General features: G+C 36.5%; 1 protein-coding gene across 4 annotated transcripts in view; it reads left to right on the top strand.

The window, feature by feature from the left end:
* Positions 1-25898, top strand: part of USO1 (USO1 vesicle transport factor) — a 95612-nt gene that overhangs the window by 15976 nt on the left and 53738 nt on the right. For all 4 annotated transcript variants that reach the window (XM_042984375.1, XM_042984373.1, XM_042984374.1 and 1 more), the window contains exons 2-4: positions 9156-9242; positions 9320-9384; positions 18591-18667. In XM_042984375.1, coding sequence (XP_042840309.1) covers positions 9156-9242; positions 9320-9384; positions 18591-18667 — 229 coding nt within the window. The remainder of the gene's footprint in view (positions 1-9155; positions 9243-9319; positions 9385-18590; positions 18668-25898) is intronic.

Genomic DNA, 25898 nt, shown 5'->3' with positions numbered 1-25898 from the left:
GTAACTCAGATTCACATTTTTCTGCATAGGATGCAATATAAGCTATGAGAGGGTGGGCTTTGGAGTGAGACATCTACAGCTTGGGTAGAAAGAATCTGGACTGTGCCACCAAACTGCCAGTGTATTTTGAGACGTATTGTTTTGTTTCTGAGCCTTAGTTTCTTCTGTAAAATAAGTACTAAGAATGCATGGGCCAGAATATAGTCACTGTCTATGCCTGGATGCAAGGAAGACTTAGAAAGTAGTTTATGTAGATAGACATCTATGTGCCCAGCTAAAACACAGAGGATTCTAATAACTGAAAGGAGGAAATGGAAAGAGAGGCAGTTACGCTGCATTGGATTGGTTTTTCAAGTAAGGAATAAATGGCATAATGGTCTGTGAGAGCTACAATTTCTGAATATAACTTAAACATCCTTGTGGTACAAAATTTTTGCTTCGTAACTATCAACTGAAAAATATAGACAGTGTTTGGCCTAAAACATGGCTAAATCTTTGTAAGGTTTAGAACACATATATTTTCCTTTCATTTGGTTTCAGTGGTCGGTAAAGAGTAGCAATGTAGCGCTTTATTACAGAGAGATCACTTATTCAGAAACTTCAACCATCTGGAATATTATCAGGAGGTAATAGGCTTTCCTATAGCAAAAGTAGAAGTTGCAAGGTCCGTGTTCTCAATCTTGATCTTAAGCCTGAATGATTTTTTGTTATAGAAAAATTGTATTTGGGCACCTGAGTGGCTTAATCGGTTAAGTGTCCGACTTTGACTCAGGTCATGATCTCCTGGTTGGTGGGTTCGAGCCCCACATCAGGCTCTGTGCTGGCAGCTCAGAGCCTGCAGCTTGCTTTGGATTCTGTGTCTCCCCCTCTTTCTGCCCCCCCCCAATTGGCTCTCTGTCTCTCTCAAAAATAAATAAACATATAAAAAAATTTTTTAAGAAAAATTATATTAGTGTCTAACTTAATTATCAAATTTCTCACTTAGTTGCAAAATTGAAAAAAAATCTGCAAAATTGAATGGTCTGTTAAAAACATATATGATGGAAGTGACAGCCAAAAGCCTGATAGGATAGACGAATACAAAAAAGTCATAAGCTTGGTAACAATAAAGTTTGTTAATAATATTTATTGAATATTTGTAGGTGCCAGGTACTAGGCAAAACCTTTTATGTTCAATACTTTATTTAAAACCTAAGACGTTGGTCTTATGTATATCTTGGAGAGGACTTAGGTTTAAGTGCTAAGAAAGCTTATAATTATGTGTGTTGTTTAAGAAGACAGAGAAGCTGGTAATTAATTTTAGATTACTATCAGAAAAAGCTAAAATGAAAAGAACAGTTTGGTCCCTGACAGAAGGTATCGGAAATAACTCAGTCTAATGCTTCTAAATAAGTTGTTCTTATATTCACTTTGATTCTCATTGGCTTGCACTATGGTTGACTGCTTTGAGTTCATCTTTAAGTTGCTAGAGAGAAAGTTCTGATTAAAATCCCCAATTTGGGGGCGCCTGGGTGGCTTGGTCGGTTAAGTGTCCGACTTCGGCTCAGGTCATGATCTCACGGTCCATGAGTTCGAGCCCCACGTCGGGCTCTGTGCTGACAGCTCAGAGCTGGGAGCCTTTTTCAGATTCTGTGTCTCCCTCTCTCTCTGACCCTCCCCCGTTCATGCTCTGTCTCTGTCTCAAAAAAAAATAAACGTTAAAAAAAAGAATTAATAAAATCCCCAATTTGGAAGAATATGTACTTGCTGTAAAAATCCAGGTTTAATCAGTCAGAAGCATGCTTATATTGTTAAAAATAGTCTTGATAGAGGGGCGCCTGGGTGGCTCAGTCGGTTAAGTGTCTGACTTCATCTCAGGTCATGATCTCGCAGTTCGTGAGTTTGAGCCCTGTGTTGGGCTCTGAGCTGACAGCTCGGAGCCTGGAGCCTACTTCAGACTGTGTCTCCCTCTCTGTCTCTCTCTGCCCCTCCCCTGCTCACACTCTGTCTCTCTTTCTCTCAAAAATAAACAAACATTAAAAAAAAAAAGTCTTGATAGATTATTTACCCAAACTCAAGAAAGAATGGATTTTATTTCTATAAGTATAATAGTGATTAATTTTAATATTCGAAAAGGTACTTTTTTCAACTAAAAATAGTGATTTGCTCATTAATCAGTTTATTGAAGCAGATACTTTGAACTTACTAGAAAAGAAATATGTTTTTAGCTAACATTTTAATCTTATATATTCTTATTTTTCCCATGTTATTTTAGATCAGCCATCATTCCCAGAGATACAACTTATTGTAAAAGGGGAAATTTTCTAATTTTAGAAAGTCTCCTTTGGTGTATTATTTTACTAGAACAAGTGTGTGTGTGTGTGTGTGTGTGTGTGAGAGAGAGAGAGAGAAAGAGAGAGAGAGAGATATGAAAATTACGTTTTTTGGTTCATAGATGTATACAATTTAAAAACTCAAATTAGACCAATTTTGGGGGGTGTTTTTATTATACAATGGGGACAGGACCCATGGGCAGAAAGAACTGCCTAGACCAATTTTATTGTGAATATGAAATGCTCTTTTATACATTAAAATATGTGCAAACAATTACAAGGAAATAATTTTCAGTGCCTGAAATTCCTTCATATTGTCTGATGAACTACTTATCCTTTTTTTTTTTGTAATGTTTATTTGGGGGGTAGAGGGGCAAGTGGGGGAGGGGCACAGAGAGAGGGAGGCACAGAATCCACAGCAGGCTCCAGGCCATCAGTGCAGAGCCTGTCATGGGGCCTGACCCCATGAACCTCAAGATCATGACCTGAGCTGAAGTCAGATGTTCAACCAACTGAGCCACGCAGGCACCCCTGAACTACTTACTTATCCTTTAATTCTTGACTCAAGAATGGCATCCTTAATTATACCATTCTTTTTTTTTTCTATTAAGATTTTTATTTTATTTTATTTTTATTTTATTTTTTTAATTTACGTCCAAGGTAGTTAGCATACTAACTACACTGTACTGAGGCTATAAAAGCATCTTGATAACAGGATACATGTTCATTTATTTTGAGAGAAAGAGAGAAAGGGAGAGCACTTGCAAGCAGGGACGGGACAGAGAGAGGGAGAGAGAATCTCAATCAAGCTCTGTGCTGTCAGTGCAAAGCCTGACTTGGGGCTCCGTCTCGCGAGCCATGAGATCATGACCTGAGCAAAGCCAAGAGTCAGATGCTTAACCAATTGAGCCACCCAGGCGCCTCTAAGGGGTAGATTCCTTAGTGCCCCTTACCCATTTAGCCTATCTCCCCTCCCACAACCCCTCTAGTAACCCTCAGTTTGTTCTCCATATTTATGAGTCTTCTGTTTTGTCCCCCTCCCTGTTTTTATATTATTTTCATTTCCCTTCCCTTATGTTCATCTGTTTTGTCTCTTAAAGTCCTCATATGAGTGAAGTCATATGATTTTTCACGTAGCATAATACCCTCCGGTTCCATCCACGTAGTTGCAACAGGCAAGATTTCATTCTTTTTGATTGGAGTAATTGGAGTAATACTCCATTGTATATGTATACACCACATCTTCTTTATCCATTCATCCATCGATGGACATGTGGGCTCTTTCTGTACTTTGGCTATTGTTGATAGTATTGCTATAAACATGGGGGTGCATGTGTCCCTTCGAAACAGCACACTTGTATCCCATGGATAAATGTCTAGTAGTGCAATTGCTAGGTCATAGGGTGGTTCTATTTTTAGTTTTTTGAGGAACCTCCATACTGTTTTCCAGAGTGGCTGCACCAGCTTGCTTTCCCAGAGTAATACTCCGTTGTGTGTGTGTGTATGTGTGTGTGTGTATATATATATATATATCTATATGTATATATATATATAGATATATATATATATATACAACACTTAGATATATACTTAGATATATATGTATATATATATATCCCACATCTTCTTTATCCATTCATCCATCGATGGACATTTGGGTTCTTTCCATACTTTGGCTATTGTTGATAGTGCTGCTATAAACATTGGGGTGCATGTGTCCCTTTGAAACAGCATACCTGTATCCCTTGGATAAATACCTAGTAGTGCAGTTGCTAGGTCGTAGGGTAGTTCTAGTTTTAATTTTTTGAGGAACCTCCATACTGCTTTCCAGAGTGGCTGCACCAGTTTGCATTCCCACCAACAGTGCGAAAGAGATCCTCTTTCTCTGCATCTTTGCCAACATCTGGTGTTGCCTGAGTTAAATATACCATTCTTAAACAGTATCTGTCTTAATCTATTTGGGCTGCTACAACAGAAATATAATCTGGGTGTGGCTTAAACAACACGCATTTATTTCTCGCAGTTCTGGAATGTGGGAGGTCCAAAATCAAGGCACTGGTAGATTCTGTGTCTGCTGAGGGCCTGCATTCTGGTTCCTCCATATATCTACTCACTGTGTCCTACTTGGCAGGAAGGGAGACGGAGCTTTCTGGAGTCTCTTTTATAAGGGCACTAATTCCATTCATGAGGACTCTATCTTCATTCCCTAATCACTTCCCCAAAGCCCCATCTCCTCATACCATCACATTAGGGGTTAGGATTTCTAAATTTGCATTGGGGGTGGCGGCCCGGGGAGGGGTGGGGGGAGGACATAAACATTCAGTCTGTACAGTTTCACTTTCACATAGAATTGACTGTTTTCTTTTGTGCCCCAGCTTTACTCAGCACATACTTATATACCTTTAACTTGTTATTATTCTGTATTTATGTGACTGTCTTCCTGTGCAAGTTCCTTGTGGTTAGAGACCATATCTTATTTTGGTTAGTACAAGAACAAATACATGTGTCCTCAGTGTGTGTATATTAACTGAGCAATGACTGCATTCTAGTTAAAAAAATTTGGACTTGATAAGCAACAGGGGGCCAATTGAGGATATTTTTATTATGGTAGTTTATTTTTTATCAATTAAGAGCTTATTTCATACTATTAATTTTTTAAGTCTATTAGGGAGGACATGAGCAGGGGAGGGGCAGGGAGAGAGAGAGAATCCCAAGCAGGCTCCACAGTCAGCGCTGAGCCCAGTGCAGGGGCTTGATCTCACGACCACAAGATCATGACCTGAGCTGAAATCAAGAGTTAGATGCTTTACCAACTGAGCCACTCAGGCACCTCTGATTTCATATTATTTTGATCAGAGTGAAGATAGCATTTGAAAAGATGTGTTCAGTCAGTCATGAAAATATCTTAGAAATTCCAATAAAACATAAACCATTTTGCTTTACTCCATTATTGCTCTTTTTTGTTTATAAAGGTAATTCCTATTTTATCAAAATTCAAACATGAGAAATAATGTAAAAAATGAACATTTCCAGCAACCTACCAAATGGCAATATGGTACATTGTCTTAATATTTTCTATACATATTCACATTGTTTATTAATAGTATCATATTAAACCAAAATGAACTAATGCCAAACATACTGCTTATAATTTTTGTCCACTTTTTTTCTATTAAAAAAAATGGCTCTGATTCATTCATTTGATCAACTGCATAGTTTCTGAGTACCATATGTTAATTACTCTCTGATTGATAGATGAACCTTTAGATTCCCCTCCACCTTTTTTTTTTTTTTTTTTTTTTTTTTCCAATTAACAGAAATTTATTGCTCAAAGTTGTGAAGGCTGGAAGTCTGAGTTCTGGAGTGCCAGTTGCAGACTTCTTATTATATTCTTATGTGGCGGGAACTGGATTTCCTTTTTAGCTATTAAAAGTATTGCTACAAAAAACATCCTAGTATAAAACGTTATGTAACTGTGGGGGTGTTTTTAAAGAGTAAATTCCTAGAAGTAGGAATGCCTGGCTAAAAAAAGGGTATGAATATTTTAGGTTGTAATTGTTTTTGCCAAATTGCCACTTTTTTAGGTTAGTTTCCCTTTGGTAGAATATAAGCAAGTTAATTAATATATCTTTGCCTATCCTAGATATTTCTATTTTAAAAAATTTATTGGGGTGCCTGGTGAACTTAGTCGGTAGAGTGTGCAACTCTTGATCTCAGGGTTGTGAGTTCGAACCCCATGTTGGGTGTGGAGATTGCTTAAAAATAAAATATTTTAAAAATAATTAAAAATAACTTTATTAAATGTATTAAAGTATGTAGAAAAGTATGCATGTCAAATATGTAAACCTCACAACCTGAACACACCTATGTAACCAGCACCCAGATCAAGGAACAGAACATTATCAAGACCCAAAAAGTCCCCTTTGTATTCCCAGTCACTGCCTCTCTCCATGAGTAACCACTATCCTGACTTCTGCTAACACAGATTAATGTTACTTGTTTTTTTTATTTTATAGAACTGATATCATAGAATATTTGGTACAATTTTAATCTTAGTGAGTCTGATAGGTAAAAATAACCTCATTGCTATTTTAGGTTGTATTTATCTTCATAACAACTGAGATTATCTTTGTGTATATCTCAAAGCTTTGTAAAAAAAAATTGACAACACTCAAATATTAGCATATTTAGAGCACAAAATAAAAGACTGAAAATAAAAACAAAGCAAACCCCCAAACTCTAGGATTATGATCATCTCACTCCAAAATTCCTAAAGCCGAGTTTCTCCTTCAGTATCAAGTAGCCTTCAAGTGTTCACATTCAACAAATAATTGAAGAGTTTCTAGACATGGAAGGTCATATTTTGACACAGGGCTTTCTATATACTAACCATAGAGGAGTCTGAGGCTGAAGCTTGAGTTCAAGCCCTGCATGGTACTAGAACTCAGTACTCCATGAGAGTTGGGAATCCGAGGTCTAGGACTGGTGCTAAGGTCTAGGGCTCGTAAAAAGCAGAAAATGCCTATAAATGATTTCAATTCCTAGTATCAGTTATAAATGACCTAGAAAAAATTAAAAGATGTACAAGACCCAAGTAAAGGAAATTATAGTCATACTTAGGAAAACTATTTTTGGACTATGAAATTCTTTAAGCTGAAAGAAAGTAGCAAGCTTCATGTTTTCAAGAGATAGTTATGTAGTTTTTCTAATGGTAAAAAACAAATTGTGGTAGAAAAAGTCAACCAGTTATTTAATAAAGAGAAAGTTGTATTATTTGTGTTTTGGAAAGTCAATGTAATTATTACAAAAGTAAATATAGTTTAAGGTAGAAATAATTCTTAAATGTGAGCAGTTAGAATGAATAAAATCAAAGAGTAAGGCTATGCTTGGTTATCATACTCTGTCCGCAGTATGAAGAAATGCAAATCAGCATAGTAAAGACTTTTAGAAATCCTGCAGTGCAGAAACCTATTTAATTTTGTATAACCTTGTGTTTCCTGCTGGTTCTGCGATCATAAGAAATCTATTAATATCTTCTGGGACACTAGAAGTCTGCAGAACATAATTTGGAAAACAGTGTATGTATTTAAACACCACTAATTCAGATACATAGGATACAAAAGTGTGAGTGATATGCCATAATATTTATAGGATCTTAGTAACAGTCATTAAAATAGTAACTGTTAGAACTTAACAGGAGCCAAGTATCATGGTTTTAAGAACTATTCTTTATCAGATATTTTCAAATATTTTCATTCAGTTGGTGGTTTATCTTTTCATTCTCTTGAGAGTGTCTTTTGAAGAACAGAAGTGATGAGGTCCAGTTTATTTAGTTTTTCTTTATGGATTGTGCTCTTAGTATGTATGAGAAGTTTTTGCCTTATTAAAGGCTACTAGGATTTTCTCTTATGCTCTCTTCTAGAAGTTTTATAGTTTGAAGTTTCCAATTTTTTTTAATGCAATTTTACATGCACAGTTTAGTACTTTTGCTTCAGTGGGCTCATAATTTACATGTAGTTTTACAACTTGCTTTTCTTTTTTCCCCACTGTTTATTAAATCATTGTATTTTCATATCAGTACAGTTAATTGTTTTGAGTAGCTGCATAATATTCTACCAAAGAATGTATAATTTATTTTCTTCTTTAAAAATTTTTTTTAATGTTATATTTATTTTTGAGACAGAGAGAGACAGAACATGAGCAGGGGAGGGGCAGAGAGAGAGGGAGACACAGAATCCGAAGCAGGCTTCAGGCTCTGAGCTGTCAGCACAGAGCCCGACGTGGGGCTCGAACTCATGAACCGCAAGATCATGACCTGAGTGGAAGTCAGATGCTCAACTGACTGAGCCACCCAGGCGCCCCTAGTTTTTCTTCTCTTGAGGGACAGCTGTCTCCAGTTTTTTTCCCATTGTAAATTAAATGCCCAAAGGTTTTGTTTTATTTTATTTTTAGTTTATTTTAGTTTATTTTAGTTTATTTATTTTGAGAAGAGTCCACAAGCAGGGGAGGGGCAGAGAGAGAGGGAGAGAGAGAATCCCAAGCAGGCTCTGCAGTCTTAGTGATATCAAGAACCGTAAGATCATGACCCAAGCCGAAATCAAGAGTTGGATGCTTAACCAGCTGAACCACCCTGGCTACCCCTGGAAGGTTTATTTTAAAATGCAACTTGAACTGTAATACCTGCAAATTTATTAAAAATTTTAATAATAGAAATATTTCATCTCTATAGACTTTGAGGCACAGTTAAAACTTAAAATTTTAAGTTTTTATTTATTTATTTAAGTAATCTCTACACCCAATGTGGGGCTCAAACTCCTGACCCTGAGATGAACAGTTGCATTCTCTTCTGACTGAGCCAGCCAGACACCCAAAAACTTAATATTTTTGGTATATAATTCCATCTTTTCTTCTTCAAATACTTAGTAGAACTATTAGGGTGAAATTATAAACAATTATTATTTCAAAAACATTTTTAAATAAGTTCCCGTCTTCTACCATAACCCTGCTTTCCTCTTGGCTCAAACAGTTGTAAGCTGCATGTTTACAAAGTTCTGATTATACTGATGATTTCTCTTAATTCCTCAACTTATATGACTTATTTCATTTAACTTTTCTTTCACCACTTCTGTTTTTCAAGTCTCTGTGAGAAATCTGTCTGTAATGAGATTATAAAAGCTCCTAATTTCTTTTTTTTTTTTTTTTTTTTAAAGCACCTAATTTCCATGACATCCCATTTGTTGATTTTTGTTTTCGAAAGTAAATGGTGTAAATTTAGGGGGGAACTTCATGTTTCTTTTTTGCTTTTTTAAGTTCTGTTTATGCTATTTCATTTTTTCATGACAGATTCAAAAGCTTTGTGACAGAGTTGCTTCATCTACTTTGCTGGATGACCGAAGAAATGCTGTTCGTGCTCTCAAATCATTATCTAAGGTTTGTAATGCTTTATCACCTACTAATTTTATTAAGTTGGATATTAGTTATTTTAACAGCATTTTTCTTTTGTGCAGAAATACCGCTTGGAAGTAGGTATACAAGCTATGGAACATCTTATCCATGTTTTACAAACAGATCGGTAAGTCTGTTTTTAATGATTTTTCTCCCTAATTTTCTTGCAATTTTAATTCCTTTGTTTTAGAGTCACTATTTTAGAAATGAAATGATTAGCTTATTAAGGTTATTAAGTTTTTATTTTCAGTTGTTTCAGTAAATACTAATTGGATACTAGGTGCAAACCACTGTGCTAACCATTAAGACAGATAGAATCTCAGGGGTTGATATCTTTCCATTATGTGAAAATGGAATGACATGACTTCTCATTAAAAGCTGAAGATTTGTGGTTTGAATTGGTCAGTTGGATGTTTTGATATTTAATTAGATATACTGTAATATACTGTTCTATAACATAAAATACATATTATGGTATATCACTTATCTAGATTTGTCTTTATGGAGAAAGAAACTGGACTAATAGAGTGAAGTGTTAAATCTGAGCATGTCCTAAGAGAAAGATCACTAGCCTATTTTTATCACTTCCAATTTCTCTTTAAGAGATTTTATTTGCATCTTTGGTTTTAATTAACAACTATGCATGAATAGCTTTCAAAAATCTTATATCTAGTTAAATATATATTACCTTTAACTGCTCAGTGTACATTTCTACCATATCAAGATCTCTCATCGGTGTCTCAAGTTCAGAATGTTCAAGAGTTAATTTATCTACTCCTAATTGTGGCCTTCCGCCATCTCCTTCAACTGCCTTTGACCCAGGTCAACCTAGGTGGTAATACTGTTCCAACAAGCAAGAAACTGTAGGATTCATGCTGAACTCATCCCTCTCCTTAACCCATTATGCTCCTGCAGACCAAAATCCATACATTTCTTTCTATTTCCTTTGTTGATTTTTAGTTCTAGCTCAGTATCAATCAACGAATCAATTTTCAGAGCCTCTGTGTGTGTGTGTATTTTTTTGTTTGTTTTTAATGTTTATTTATTTTGAGAGACAGAGCTTGGGCAAGGGAGGGGCAGAGAGATTGGGAGAGAGAGAATCTCAAGTAGGCTCCGCACTGTGAGCACAGAGCCTGACGTGGGGCTCAGTCTCACAAACTGGGAGGTCATGACCTGAGCCAAAATCAAGAGTCCGGATGCTCAACTGACTAAGCCACCCAGGCACCCTTGTATTAGTTATCTTTATTATTATTATTACTTTTGCTGTATAACAAATTACCTCAAAACTTAGTGGCTCAAAATAATAAGTATTTATTATCTCACACTTTCTGTGGATGAGAAATTCAGAAGTGTCTTAGCTAAGTGGTTCTGTTCTGGCTCAGGGTCTCTCATGAGGTTGCAACCAAGATGTCAGCCAGGATGGTAGTCATCTGAAGGCTTGATTGGGAAGATGTGATTCCAAAATGGCTCACTTACTTTGCTGATGGCAGGAGGCTTCACTACCTCACCATGTTGCTCTCTCTATAGGACTGCTTGAGCATTTTTATGGTATGGTAACTGGCTTCTCCCAGAACAAGCACTTTTAGAGAGAAAGCAAAGAGAAAGCTAAAATGCCTTTTGGGACCTAGTCTCAGAAGTTGCATACCATCAATTCTACCGCTCTCTGTTTGTTAGAAGCAAGTTAATAAATACAGCATACACTTAAGAGGAGGAAGATTAGGTTCCATCTTTTGAAGGGATCTGTACCAAGGAATTTTTGGACATAGTTTTAAACAACTACTACCTCCAGACTATTCTTTGCCTCTGATCTTTTTGTCCCTCCATTCAGTCTGTGCATTATAAGAATTACCTATCTGATGTATAAATCTTTTTTCACTTCATGCATTTCACCAGCTCAGTGCAATGTGAAGTCTAAGTTCTTTCTTCTTTTTAATATTTATTTTTGAGAGAGAGAGAGAGACAGAGAGAGCGAGCGCAAGTGCAAGCATGAGTTGGGGAGGTGCAGAGAGAGGGAGGACAGAGGATCCGAAACGAGCTCTGCACTGACAGAATTCAAAATCATGAACCGTGGGATCATGACCTGAGTCGAAGTCGGACACTTAACTGAGCCACCCAGGCGCCCCTAATCTAAGTTCTTAAACAAGCAAAGCATATAAACTTTTTGAAGGTTTTGGTATTGCCTGTCTAACCTCATAGCCTCTTATTTCAGTTATATTTTAGCAATGCCTAGCTGCTTATTCATACCAGTTAGATTCTTTCCTCCTGTCAGATGGTACAACCCACATTGGCTATCTTTTCAAAACCAACTAATTCTAATGCATTTGAATAAATACACTGGATATGTCAGGACTATCTGGCCTTTGTTTTTTTGTTTAAGTTTTATTCTGAGAGAGACAGAGACAGCACAAGCGGGATAGGGGCAGAAAGAGGGGAAAGAGAATCCCAAGCAGGCTCCATGTTGCCAGCACAAAGCCCAATGTGGGGCATTAACTCATGAAACTGTGAGATCATGACCTGAGCTGAAACCAAGAGTCGGATGCTTAACCAACCGAGCCACCCAGGCACCCCAGGACTGTTTTTTTGTTTGTTTGTTCTTAAGTAGGCTCCACGTCCAGTGTGGAACCCAGTGTGGGACCCAGTGTGGGGCTTGAACTCAACACCCTGAGATCAAGACCTGAGCTGGAATTAAGAGTCGGACACTTAACCGACTGAGCCACCCAGGTGTTCCTGGACTGTTCTATTAACAGCATAGTGAGTAACTATAGTAGACAGAATAATAGACGCCCCTAAGGATGTTCACATCCTAATTACCACCACCTCTGGATGTTACCTTATACGGCCGAAGGGACTTTGCAGATGTGATTAAATTAAGGACTTTGAGATGGGGAGATTATCCTAGGTTATCCTGGTGGGCCCAGTGTAATCCCAACGTTTCTTAAAAGTGGAACAGGAACGCAAAAGAGAAGGTCAGAATGAGGTGATAGAATAAGATCTTGATGTGTGGTTGCTGGCTTCAAAGGTAGAGGAACTGGGCCTCTAGAACTGCAAAAGGCACGGAAACAGATTTTCCCTTAGAGCCTATAGAAGGGAAGGCAGCCCTGCTGAGACCTTGATTTTGGCCCATTGAGACCCATTTCAGACTTCTGAACAGTAAGGTGATATATTTGTATTGCTTAAGTTTGTGGTAACTTGTTATAGCGTTAGTGGAAAACTATAAATAAAGTAATCTAAAGTTAGTTACCTGCTTTAAATAATATTCCAAGTTAGAGAAAATGGAGCCTAGATCAAAAAAACTTTAGTGTGATGACTACGCATACATACAATCTGTAATTTTTCTTTTATATTATTCCATGTGTCTTTATTCCATGTGCACATTTTCTCATTGAGTCTTACAAAGTTAGTAATGAATGACTAACATCTCAGTATGGAAAGTAGAATGTTACCTCTTATGTAAAGTGGCTTTTATTGTCATTTTAAGCACACAGCAGAAAACAAATGTGTAGATATTAGAAATTCTTGATATAAAGGTTAAGAAGTTGAGTTTTTAAAACATTTACTGCACATTTACTATGTGCCAGGTACCATGCTTAGAAGAAGGGTGTACCATTAGCCTGTGAATGTATGAACTCATAATTGTATCATGTTAGAGACTGCTTGTTTTATTCTGCCTTTTAGACAGAAACAAAGCTAAATTTCTATGAGCCTTCTTGTGTTTCACTCCCTTTCTTGTGTCAAAATAAATTCCCTTTCCATTTGCCTCTGATACCTGTCAATTGCCTTCTGTTTCCAAAGTGTTTTGGGTTATTTTTTTTTTAAACGTTTATTTATTATTGAGAAACACAGAGAGACAGAGCATGAACATGGAAGGGCCAGAGAGAAGGGGAGACACAGAATCCAAAGCAGGCCCCAGGCTCCGAGCCGTCAGCACAGAGCCCGACACGGGGCTCGAACTCACAAACTGCGAGATCATGACCTGAGTGGAAGTTGGATGCTCAACCGACTGAGCTGCCCAGGCGCCCCTTGGGTTATTTTTTTTAACTTCATGGAAAGAAAAGGCCATCTCTTTCCACATCTCATCTTCATTACTGTTGTTTTTTGTGGGGTTTGTTCATTTGTTGGTTTTTTTAAGTAAACTCTACACCCAACTTGGGGCTTGAACTCACAACCCTTGAGATCAAATGAGTCATGCATGCTCTATGGACTGAAGCAGCCATGCATCCCTCTTCATTACTATTTTATGCTTCTTCTCCTGGCCTTTCCAACTAACACTCTGAAAATTCTTCCCCTGAATCCTCTTCATCCTTGGCTGCATCACAGAGAGCTCTGTTCCCTTTCTTGATGTGGCTTGAAACTCTGCATCTGTCTGTGGTTCTGCTTCTCTTAACAACCATATTGAGGAGAGACTGCTCATTCTCCAAAGTCCTACACTCAGAGCCTGAAAGTTTTCTAATTTCTCACTGGTTCCAAACCATGATGCCTAGATAGTAATTTTAAAAATTGAGATACAATTTTTTTTACCATAAAGTTCACCTTTTTGAAGTATACATTTCAGTGGGTTTAGTATATTCACAGAGTTGTGTGACCATCACCACTCTCTAAATCCATAACATTTTCTTTTTTTTTTTTTGGTAAAGATTTTACTTTTAAGTAATCACTGCACCCAACATGAAGCTCAAACTCACAACCCGAGATAAGAATTGCACGTTCCACTGACTCAGCCATCCAGGCACCTCAAAATCCAAAACATTTTCATCACATCAGAAGAAATCCTGTATCCATTAGCCATCATTCCCCATACCCTCCTCCTCCCAGTGCCTGGCTACTAATCTTTCTGTGTCTATAGATTTGACTGTTTGGGACATTTCATATAAATGGAATCATACAATATGTTACTTTCCTGTCTGACTTCTTTCACTTAGCATATTTCAAGGATCATTCATGTTGTAACATATATTAGTATTTTATTCCCTTTTTACAGCTGCATACTAGTCCATTGTAGGGATATATCTCATTTTGTTTACCCAATTTGTCAGTTGATGGATGTTTGGGCTATTTTCATTTATTAGCTGTTATGAATAATGCTGCTGTGAATTTTTATTTGCTAGATTTTGTGTGAACATGTGTTTTATACATAAGCATGCAAATGTCAGGGCATGTGGTTAACTCTGAGGAATTGCCAAACTCTTCTATATTTCCACCAGCAGTACATGAAGGTTTAGTTGTTCCTCGCCAACAAATTTGTTGTCCTTCTTTTTTTTTTTCCCTTCTTAACAGCCATTCTTGTGAGTGCAACTTAGTATCTCATTTTGGTTTTGATTTGCATTTCCTTAATGACTAATTATTTTGAACATCTTTTCATGTGCTTATTGACCATTTAAATGCTTTTTTTTGGAGAAATGTGTATTCAAATCTTTGCCTGTTTTTAATTGAGTTACTTGTCTTTTTATTGTTGGATTGTATATATATTCTGGTTATAAGTCCGTTATCAGATACTTGATTTGGATATACTTTCTCACATTCTTTGGGTTGTCTTTTTACTCTTTTTTTTAAAATTTTTTTTTATTTTTTAATGTTTATTTTTGAGAGAGAGAGTGACAGAGACAGAGTACGAGAAGGGGAGGGGCAGAGAGAGAGGGAGACACAATCTGAAGCAGGCTCCAGGCTCTGAGCTGTCAGCTCAGCCCAACGTGGGCCTCGAACCCACAAACTGTGAGATCATGACCTGAGCTGAAGTCAGACGCTTAACTGACTGAGCCACCCAGGTACCCCTTTACTTTCTTGATAGTGTCCTTTGAAGCACAGAAGTTTTTAATTTTGACAAAGTCCAATTTATCTGTTTTGTCTTTCCTTGCTTATGCTTTTGGTGTCATATCTAAGTAACCATTGCCTAATCCAAAGTTTTGAGGATTTATACCTATGATTCTTCTAAGGGTTTTATAACTTTAGCTCTTACATTTAGGTCTTTGATCCCTTTTGAGCTGATTTTTGTATATCGTATGAAGTAGGGGTCCAACTTCATTCTTTTGCATGTGAATACTTACCTGTCTTAGCACAAATTGTTGAAGAAATTGTTCTTTTCCCATTGAATGCTCTTTTCATTCTTGCCAAAAATCAGTTAAAATGAATGTTAGGCTTTATTTCTAGACTCTTTATTCTGTTGATCTATATGTCTATCTTTTTTTAAAAATTTTTTTTTTAATGTTTATTTATTTTTGAGACAGAGAGAGACAGAGCATGAACAGGGGAGGGGCAGAGAGGGAGACACAGAATCTGAAACAGGCTCCATGCTCCGAGCCGTCAGCACAGAGCCCGACGCGGGGCTCGAACTCAGGGACCGTGAGATCATGACCTGAGCCAAAGTCAGACGCTTAACCGACTGAGCCGCCCAGGCGCCCCGTCTACATGTCTATCTTTTATGCCAGCGCCACAGTCTTATTTACTGCCATTTTGTGATATGTATTAAAATCAGGAAATAGAGTTCTTCCACTTTGCTCTTCTTTTTGAAGATAGGTTTAGATATATTCTGGATCCTGTACATTCCCATACAGATTTTATGATCAGCTTGTCCATTTCTGCAAAGATGGCAGCTAGCATTTTTATAGTGATTGTGTGAATCTATAAATCAAGTTGGGATATATTACCATCTTAATAATATTCCTTTTCTATCCATGAACACAGAATGTCTTTTCAAGTATTTGGGTCTTGGGTAATTTCTTTCAATAATGTGTTATAGTTTCCAGTGTACAATTCTTGTACAATTTTAGTAAAATTTATTCCAAAGTATTTTAATCTTCTTTTTGTTACTTGAATTGAATTGTTTTCTTAATTTCTAATTATGTTTACTCATTGTTCATTGCTGGTATATAGAAATGCCATTTCTATAAATTGATTTTTTTATATTGAGCTTGTATTCTTCAATTTTGCTGAATTTATTAGTTCTGATACTTTTTTTTTAAATTTACATCCAAGTTAGTTAACGTATAGTGTAATAATGATTTCAGGAATAGAATTTAGTGATTCATCCCCTAGGTATAACATCCAGTGCTTATCCCAGCAAGTGTCCTCCTTAATGCTCCTTACCCATTTAGTCCATCCCCCCACCCAACACCCCTCCAGCAACCCTCACTCAGTTTGTTCTCTGTATTTAATAATCTCATGGTTTGTCTGCCTCCCTGTTTTTATATTATTTTTGCTTACCTTTCCCTGTGTTCATCTGTTTTGTATCTTAAAATCCACATATGAGTGAAGTCATATGACACTTACCTTTCTCTGATTGACTTATTTGGCTTAGTATTATACACTGTAGTTGCATCCACGTTGTTGCAAATGGTCAAGATTTCATTCTTTTTGATTGCCGAGTAAAATTCATTGTGTATGTATATACTGCATCTTCTTTATCCAGTCATAGTTCTGATACTTTTTAGTGGATTCCTTAAGATTGTATACAAGATCATGTCATCCTTGAATATGTGTAGTTTTACTTCTTCCTTTCCAAATCTGTATACCTTTCATTTCCTTTTCTTGCTCAATTGCTCTAGCTAGAACTTCCATTTCAGTGTTGGATAGAGGTGGCTAGAGGGAACATCATGATCTTGTTCCTGATCTTAGGTTGAAAGCATTCAGTTTTATATCATTACGGGAGTTTCATAGATTCTCTTTTATTATCTTGAGGAAATTTCTTTCTGTTCTCAGTTCCTTAATACTCTCTTAAAAGATGCTCCTCAAGATTTCTCAAAAGCAAAATGGTGAATAATAATTTTTTTATAAATAATTTTTAAAACTTCATTTGAAATTTACATCCTCTGGTTGTGATCCCCTTTGTCCCTCATCTTAGCTTTCACTTATCATTCGTAATTACTTCTTCATATTTATTGAATCTTTGTGACCTGTATTTCACTCTTGCTTTCCACACTAAATGCCATCATCGTCCATCATGTTTTCAAAATTTGTCTATCAACAACTATAATCTTATACTCCCTGATTTTATAAATAGTATTACGTTTACCATAAGACTTTTGTTTTGTTTTGTGTGCTTGTTTTTAGGTAATAAAGTATAGAGCAGTGAAACAAACTCTAGTAGTACAACTAAGGATCACACTGTTAAATATATATATCATGAAACATATATATAAACATAAACACATACCCATAAAATTACCTGGTTTGTATTAATTTTTCTAGTTTTAAAGTGTAATTTTGTAAAACAAATTTACTTGTAAGCTGTTTTAAAAAAAATACATATAGACACACACAGGAATGTGTATGTATCTTTTGCTAAATGGGATCATTCAGTACATTAATTTTATATTTAATTTTTTTTCTACTGACATTATATCAAAGGTGTTTTTTTTTTTTTAATTTTTTTTTTATGTTTAATTATTTTAAGAGAGAGAGAGTATGTATGCATGCATGCAAGTTGGGGAAGGCCAGAGAGAGGAGAGTGAATCCCAAGCTGGCTCTAAGCTGTCACCATGGAGCCCAAGGTGGGGCTCAAATTCACCCACTGTGAGATCATGACCTGAGCAGAAATCAAGAGTCAGACGCTTAACCGACTGAACCATGCAGGCACCCCTATCAAGGGTATTTTAATTGCCATGTCATTAAACATTCTTTAAAAATACTTTTTTGGGGACATCTGGGTGGCTCAGTCGGTTGAGCGTCTGACTTCGGCTCAGGTCATGATCTCGTGGTCCGTGAGTTCGAGCCCCGCATCAGGCTCTGTGCTGACAGCTCAGAACCTGGAGCCTGTTTCGGATTCTGTGTCTCCCTCTCTCTCTGACCCTTCCCCGTTCATGCTCTGTCTCTCTCTGTCTCAAAAATAAATAAATGTTAAACAAAAAAATTAAAAAAAAATAAAAATACTTTTTTTGCTTTAAAAATACTTTTATTGCTGCTGTATGTGTCTATTTTTTATTATTATACATTTAGGTTGCTTCTATCTTCCACTATTACAAATAAACCTTTATACATTCTTTACGCTTGCACTCTGATATTTTCTTAGGGTAGCTTTTTTAATTTTACTTTTTTGTTATTTATTTATTTTGAGAGAGAGCGAGTATGATGGCGGTAGGGACAGAGAGAGAGGGAGAGAGAGAGAACCCCAAGCAGTCCACACCACCCAGGGCTGACACAGGGCTCAGCCTCATGATTGTCAGATCATGACCTGAGCTGAAACCAAGAGTAGGATGCTTAACCAACTGAGCCACCCAGGCACCCCTCTTAGGGTAGTTTTAGATTAATGTTTTACACAGTCTTGCTAAATAACTGTCTAAAAATGATCATTAACAGTTTATACTCTAGCAGTGTATAAGTGTAATAATTTCTTTTTTCCAGTTCGGATTCTGAAATAATAGGTTATGCTTTGGACACACTGTATAATATAATATCTAATGATGAAGAAGAAGAAGTAGGTAAGTTTCTTTTATTGTGTTTTCTCTACATAAAATAACATATGCTATATATCCTGGAGTTGTGCCAATTTTTCTGGTTTTGAAGGTGAATTTATAAATTTATTTATAAGGGTTTGTTTTCTTTTTTAACTAATAAAGGAAAGACATAAGCTTAGTCCCAGAAAAGTGTCTTTAAAATGATTACTTTGTATGTTATTTGGAGATGAAATTAGATTCTTCTTTTTTATAAATTTTGCCCTCCTTTTGTATTTGTTTTAGTTAAGTAGTATGAATATTAGCAGTTTCTGGATTAAACATCATTTTTGGCTATTGAAAAAAGCTATTTCATTTATATGTTATTATCTGGTGAGCAATATGAAATTACGGAGTTTTTCCTTTTAACATGGGACTTTTGTTAATTTATAAGGAGCAACATCTTACTGAATTTAGAATTTCCTTTGTATTGTCTGCCTGGTGTGAAATGATACGAATCAGTTCAAAATTCACACACTTTTTTGGTACATCTTTCCTTTTTCTTTTGTTTCAAATTACTTGCATATTTAAAATAAGGTAGTCTGTCATTTTACTTCATTTTATTGTCAGTATGCGAAATACTTAAAGAGAAGTCCATACACATTTTGTTCTGTGTATTGTAAAAAATGTGCATTTGAGTAACATGTGACTGTGCTGTTGAAGAATGCATTCTTCACATCAGATTACCTGTTGCAGGAGGACAGTCAGTGTTTCATTATTCTAGACAGCCAGAAGGGTGGACATATTTGTGCATTTTAGAAGTCTAATTTAGATTAAAATTATAGGATCTCTTGAAATTCTGTAGACAAATGATAAAGAAATGTAGATAATTATAAGTTTGTACATATTTTATTATGATAATAACAGAGTGGAAATATAGATATTAACTTCACAGAATACCAGTACTAGAAACATTTGAGATTGGGTTGTGTTGAATGGTCACAATTTCTTGGACTTAAATACTCTTTTTCTTAAATTTTTATTTCTCTGTGATATCTAGCTTAAAACTTCACTTTGTTAATTTGTCAGGGGTGAAAAAATCTTTAGAAAACATGATTTGGTACCCATGGAATAAGAGGCTGTCAGTCACAGGACAACACTTAAATACAATACACATAAGAACACACTTTGAAGAAAAAGATACTTATTTTCCTATTTATTTCTTAGATGAGAAAATTAGGTACAATACACTTGTTAGAACACATTATGATAAAAGACATTTTCTTTTTTTGTTCTCTTAGTTTCAGATTAGAAATTTAGCTCTTTTTGTAGTTTACAGCAGATAATTTTTCTGTTTTAAAAAATCATGTACAGCAATATTTTTAGTTAGGTAGTTTTTCTTTCTTATAAATTTATAATATAATCATGTTTAGAGTCAGTTTTTGTCTATGTGTGTTTGGGCTCATTTTTAATTCAGCATCCAAAAATGATTCTTTGAATAAAACAACATAAACAGTTCTTCAGAGAAACAGTAGTAGAATCACTTTTTCTAGGGAAGATTAAAATAGGAACTTAAACTTTGTTCTGGAAATTAACTTATCCTGAAAGGGCCAATTAAAAATCCGGATTGGGAAATATGCCCTTTAGTTTTATTATTGATACTTTCTACTGCTTCATCAAAAGGTGATTCTTAGCTGACATAACGAACTCCATTTTAGAGTTCTTTATTTTGGGGATAGTTTAGAATCCTTAATTGATAAATCTGTCTCATAATCCTCAATATATAGCATATGCTATATCTCTTTTAGGCTATCTCAGATATCTAATAAAGTGAATGAGTCTCTCTTTCCAAGGGATTATATTGCTCATTTGACATTTTTAAGCTCTTATTTATTTTATTGTGGATACTGCTACATAGAAACTGTTTTCTTCACCACCCACTTTGTATTTATTTTTGTCTACCTTTTCAGATGATGTTGAAGGTAAAAGATTGCATTTACATATGCATGATGCTTTTAGGCATAATTTCTGGTAATATGAAAAGGACACTGTCAAGTGATGTTTCTTCTGGCTGGTAAACAACATTGAGATTTGTTTCACTATATAAGAATCCTTAATTAAAGGGAAATATTTGATAATCTTATATAGCTATTTATTTTTTCTATGGTTATTAAACCTATTGTCTAGAACACAAAATATTCTAGTGCACCTTTTAACAACATTATAGCTTTTTCTCTGGCAGGACAGTCTATTCAAATTACTTTTTGGGTATTTCTTGGAGAAAATTTTTGAGGCAGTTTATTTAAAAATAAAAATATTTGAGTGTGTATACGTACATATGTATACGTATTAATTTTGCATGTATTCAACAAGAACTGGAAAGTATTTCAGTTTAGAGAATACTTACATGTTGATATTGTCCCTTTAAAAGAATGCATGCACAATAATGTCTGGTTAGTGACATTTTTTATGTTAATTCACAGAATTCACTGATACTGTCTTTTTCTTGTAGTCTGCTTCAAGTTCCATTTACTTTTAACATTAATATTTCTTTTCCTCATAATTAAAGTAAGCAAGTTTTATTTTATTATTTTGCTACTTTTCCTGAGATCCTTAACTTTTTTAAATGAGGAGGGGACTATCCTTATCTAAAGTAGGCTTAAAATGGTACATGACAAAGTTAACTATACTTAACAAAAACTAACAAACTAACTTGTTAAAGTGCATAGCCTTCCCTTTGTGACATTTGAACTGCTTGTTTGGAAGCAGAAAATATCAAAACATTATGCCTTTACTCTTGTGACAATAAGCTGGTTTCCTTGCTGGGTAGTAGAAATTAGTAGTTGTTTCTATTATTGTTTCATCAGTTTGTATCATTTTTGTCTTATTTGAGCCTAATAGCAGCCTGTGGGGTAGGTGGTATTTTTCTCTTTTCTGAAGATGAGAAAATAAAAGCCCAGAGATCATGTAACTTACATAGTAGGATCTAGTAAGTAGCATAACGGTATTTTTTTAAACATTTTTTTTAAGTTTATTTATTTATCTTGAGAGAGAGCACAAGCTGGGGAGGGGCAGAGAGAAAGAGAGACACAGTCTCAAGCAGGCTCCATGTCATCAGTTCAGAGTCTGATATGGGGCTCAGACTCGCAGACTGTGAGATCATGACCCCAGCTGAGGTCAAGAGTCAGACGCTTAACCGACTGTGCCACCCAGGCACCCCAAGCAGTATTTTTTATATAGTTTTTTTTTGTTCATTTCCCTGTTAGTGGGCATTTTCGTTGTTTCTGGATTTTAGCTGCTACATATAAAGCTTTTGTAAACATATATGTCTTTGTGTGGATATACGTTTTCATTTCTTTTGAGTAAATGCCTAGGAATAGAATGGCTAAGTGATATAATTGGTGTATGTTTAACTTTATAAGAAACTGCCAAAACTGTTTTTTTTTTCAAAGTAGTTGTACCATTTTACATTCCCAGTGGAATGTGTATGAGAGTGAGTTCCAGTTCCTCCACATCCTTTCCAGTACTTGATATGGTCAGTCTTTTAAAATTTGAGCCATTCTAATAGGTACGAAATAATATCTCATGGTAATTTTTATTTGTATTTTCATAATAATAAGCTTTTCATGTGATTTTTTTTGTCATCCATATAACTTTCATCTTTGAAGTGTTTATTCAGATCTTTTGTTCATTTTTACTGTTTTTTTCCTTATCTTGAGTTGTAAAAATTTTTTATATATTTTAGGTGTAAGTCCTTTGCAGTGTTAATATCTTCTTCTAGTCTGCGATTTTCCTAACAATGTGTTTTAAAGGACAAAGTTTTAAGTTTTGATTAAGTTCAGTTTATTGATTTTTTTTTTCTTTTATAATTTAGGCTGTTTCCTATTTGTGAAATCTTTGCCAAATCTGAAATCACTAAGATGTCCTCCTATGTTCTCTGTTAAAACATCTGTAGTTTTAATTCCTATGATCAGGTCTATGGTTTCTAGTTTTATACTTAGGTCTGTGATTCATTTTGAGCTATTTCTGGACCTTATCCTTTTCCTTACATGGTAAGGTACATGGTAAGCACACTTATCCTTTTCCTTACATGGTAGTGTCTTGATTACTATAGCCTTATAATAATCGTGAAATTATGAAGTGTTAAGTCCTCCAACTTTGTTCTTTTTCAAAATTCTCGGCTTTTTTAGGTTTTTTGCATTCCCATATCAGTCTAGAATCAGTTTGTCAATTTCTACTAAAAAAGACTGGCTGAGATTTTGATTTGGATTCTGTTGAATCTGTTGATTGATTTGGGGAACACTGACATCTTAACATTTTTACACCTTCTAAAATTTTTTTTAAATGTTTTTATTATTGAGAGAGAGAGAGCGAGCATGAGCAGGGGAGGGGCAGAGCGAGAGAGGGACACAAAATCCGAAACAGGCTCCAGGCTCTGAGCTGTCAATACAGAGCCTGACACGGGGCTTGAACTCACAAGTTGTGAGATCGTGACCTGAGCCGAAGTCGGACACTCAGCCAACTGAGCCATCCAGGCTCCCCAACACTTTTGCACCTTCTTTTTTTTTTATTTAATGTTTATTTATTTTTGAGAGAGGGAGACACAGAATCCGAACGAAGCAGGCTCCAGGCTCTGAGCTGTCAGCACAGAGCCTGACACGGGGCTCGAACACACAAACTGTGAGATCATGACCTGAGCCAAAGTTGGACACTTAACCAACTGAGCCACCCAGGCGCCCACTTTTGCACCTTCTTATATAAGAACATAGTATATATGTTTATACAGGTCTTCCTTTAATTTCTTTCAGTACCATTTTGGAGTTTTCACAGCACAGTTCTTATAGGTCTCATCAAATTTATTCCTAAATCTTTAATAATTTTTGGTGCTGTTTTAAGTGGTATTGTTTTTTAAATTTCAATTTCTAATTGTTCATTGCCTATATATAGAAATGCAGTTAAGTAGGTATATTGACCTTTTATCCCATAACCTCTCTTATTAGTTCTAATAGATTTTATAGATTTTTTATAGATTTTTATAAATTAACATAAATTTATAATCTGTAAATAGAGACAGTTGTATTTCTTCCTTTTCAGTCTGTATGCCTTGTATGTTTATTTTTCTGCCTTATGGCACTAAGATCTCCAGTATAATGTTGACTAGAAGCGGTGTAAAAGGGTACTCTTTGCCTCTTTACTGATCTTAAGTGGAAACCATTCAATCTTTTACCATTAAGCATGATGTGAGCTGGTTTTTTGGTGTGTGTGTGCGTGTGTGTGTATGTTTTAAGATTTTGTTTTTAAGTAATTTCTGCACTCAACGTGGCGCTTGAACTCACAACCCCGAGATCAGGAGTTGCATGGTCTACTGACTGAGCCTGCCAGGCACCCCAGCTGGAAGTTTTTGTTTTTTGTTTTTTTTTTGATGCTCTTTATCATTCAGTTTTGTGACTCTAAGTATCATTTATATATGTTTACCACTCTAATGTATATGTCCAACCCAAACTTCTCCACTGACATCTGTGCTTATGTTTATCCAATTGCTTGCCTTGATATCACCACTCTAATCTTTATCATGTGTCTCACACTTGACACATCCAAAATGGAACGTCTCTATGTACTCTTAGCTTACTTCTCCACAGTGATTTTCATCTCAGTAAATGGTAAATTTTGTAAAAAACTGTTACCACTAAGGTCTAAGCCATCTTTACTGCTTTCCTTGGTTGCTTCCTGTCTCCCTATTTCTCTTGTTCTCAGCACCGCAGCCAAAGCAATCCTTTTAAAACGGAAGTATTTTGTAAGTAATGTAGTTTGAGGGTTCAGAAACATTTAATTCTTTTACTGACACAAGAGCTGATGTATCAGAGAAATATTTCCTAGAGTTTTTGAAGGGTGAACCCAGCGTATTTGGGTACTTAATCATAAGTATTGAAAACACTTTTACTTTTGCTCTCTTCCTTTTCCTACAAATAATTAGATGTGATCATCACTGTCACTGTTGAGTGGCTTTGTTTTTCCTTTCATCTGCTGGTTTCTTTCCATTTTAAAGTATATTAACATTAAAATCTCACATTAGAAAAGAACTATTTGAGGGATCTTGACTGTCAGTTCCATTGGTTTTTAGTCACTGCCTGAAGCAATATGTAGAAAAGGATTAGTTGTGTCTGGCATGGTTGAGGGAACAGGGAGGAGTATATTTACCATGTCTAAATTGCCTGGATAGCATAGGCAGATTTTAAATGATCATTTGCTTTGGCAATTACTGCTTCAGTTTTTAGAGATCTTTTACATTTTTTTGACATTGAAACAATACATAGTTTAATCTAAAGATTATTAAGTCTTAAGGACAATTATAGAGTCTTTTAAAGAATAAATGTAGGGGAAGATGGCGGCGTAGGAGGACACTGGGATCACCGCATCCTGCTGATCACTTAGACTCCACCTACACCTGCTTAAATAACCCAGAAAACCATCAGAAGCCTAGCAGAACGGATTCTCCAGAGCCAAGTGCAGACGAGAGGCCCACGGAAGAGGCTAGGAAGGGCAGAGAGGCGGTGCGTGCTACATGGACTGGCGGGAGGGAGCCCGGGGCAGAGGGGCGGCCCGCCGGCAAAGCAGAGCCCCCGACTCTGGCTTGCAAAAGCGGAGGGGCCGGACAGAGTGTGTTCGGAGAGCAAGCGGGACTTAACATCTGGAAGCTTATAAGCTAACAGCCCTGCTCCGAGAGTGGGAGGGCTGGAGGACAACAGGAGGGAGAGTTGTTGAGCCCTGACGACAGAGCTCAGCTTGGCGGGGAATAAAGGCACTCGCCAGCGCCATCTCCCTTGCCCATCCCCCAGCCAAAATCCCAAAGGGAACCAGATCCTGCCAGGGAACTTGCTTGCACCTCACAAACACCCAACACTGTGCTTCTGTGGATCCATCCCTCTGGCGTCGGGTCTGTCTCCCCCCGGTGCCGCAGGGCCCCTCCCGAAGCAGATCACCTGAAGATAAGCGAACTGAGCCTGCCCCTCCCGCCCCCGTGCACCTTGCTGATCCACCCCAGCTAATATGCCAGATCCCCAGCACCACAAGCCTGGCAGTGTGCAAGTAGCACAGACGGGCCATGCCACCCCACAGTGAATCCTGCCCCTAGGAGAGGGGAAGAGAAGGTGCACACCAGTCTGACTGTAGATCCAGTGGTGGGCTGGGGGCAGACATCGGGTCTGACTGTGGCCCCGCCCACCAATGCAAGTTATTCAAGACAGCACAGGGGAAGTGCCCCGCAGTTCTGCACCACAAC

This window comes from Panthera tigris, chromosome B1 (genome assembly GCF_018350195.1).
Source record: "Panthera tigris isolate Pti1 chromosome B1, P.tigris_Pti1_mat1.1, whole genome shotgun sequence".
Taxonomy (NCBI): Eukaryota; Metazoa; Chordata; class Mammalia; order Carnivora; family Felidae; genus Panthera; species Panthera tigris.
Note: the sequence above shows the minus strand (reverse complement) of the source record. Positions and strands in the feature narration are given on the sequence as shown.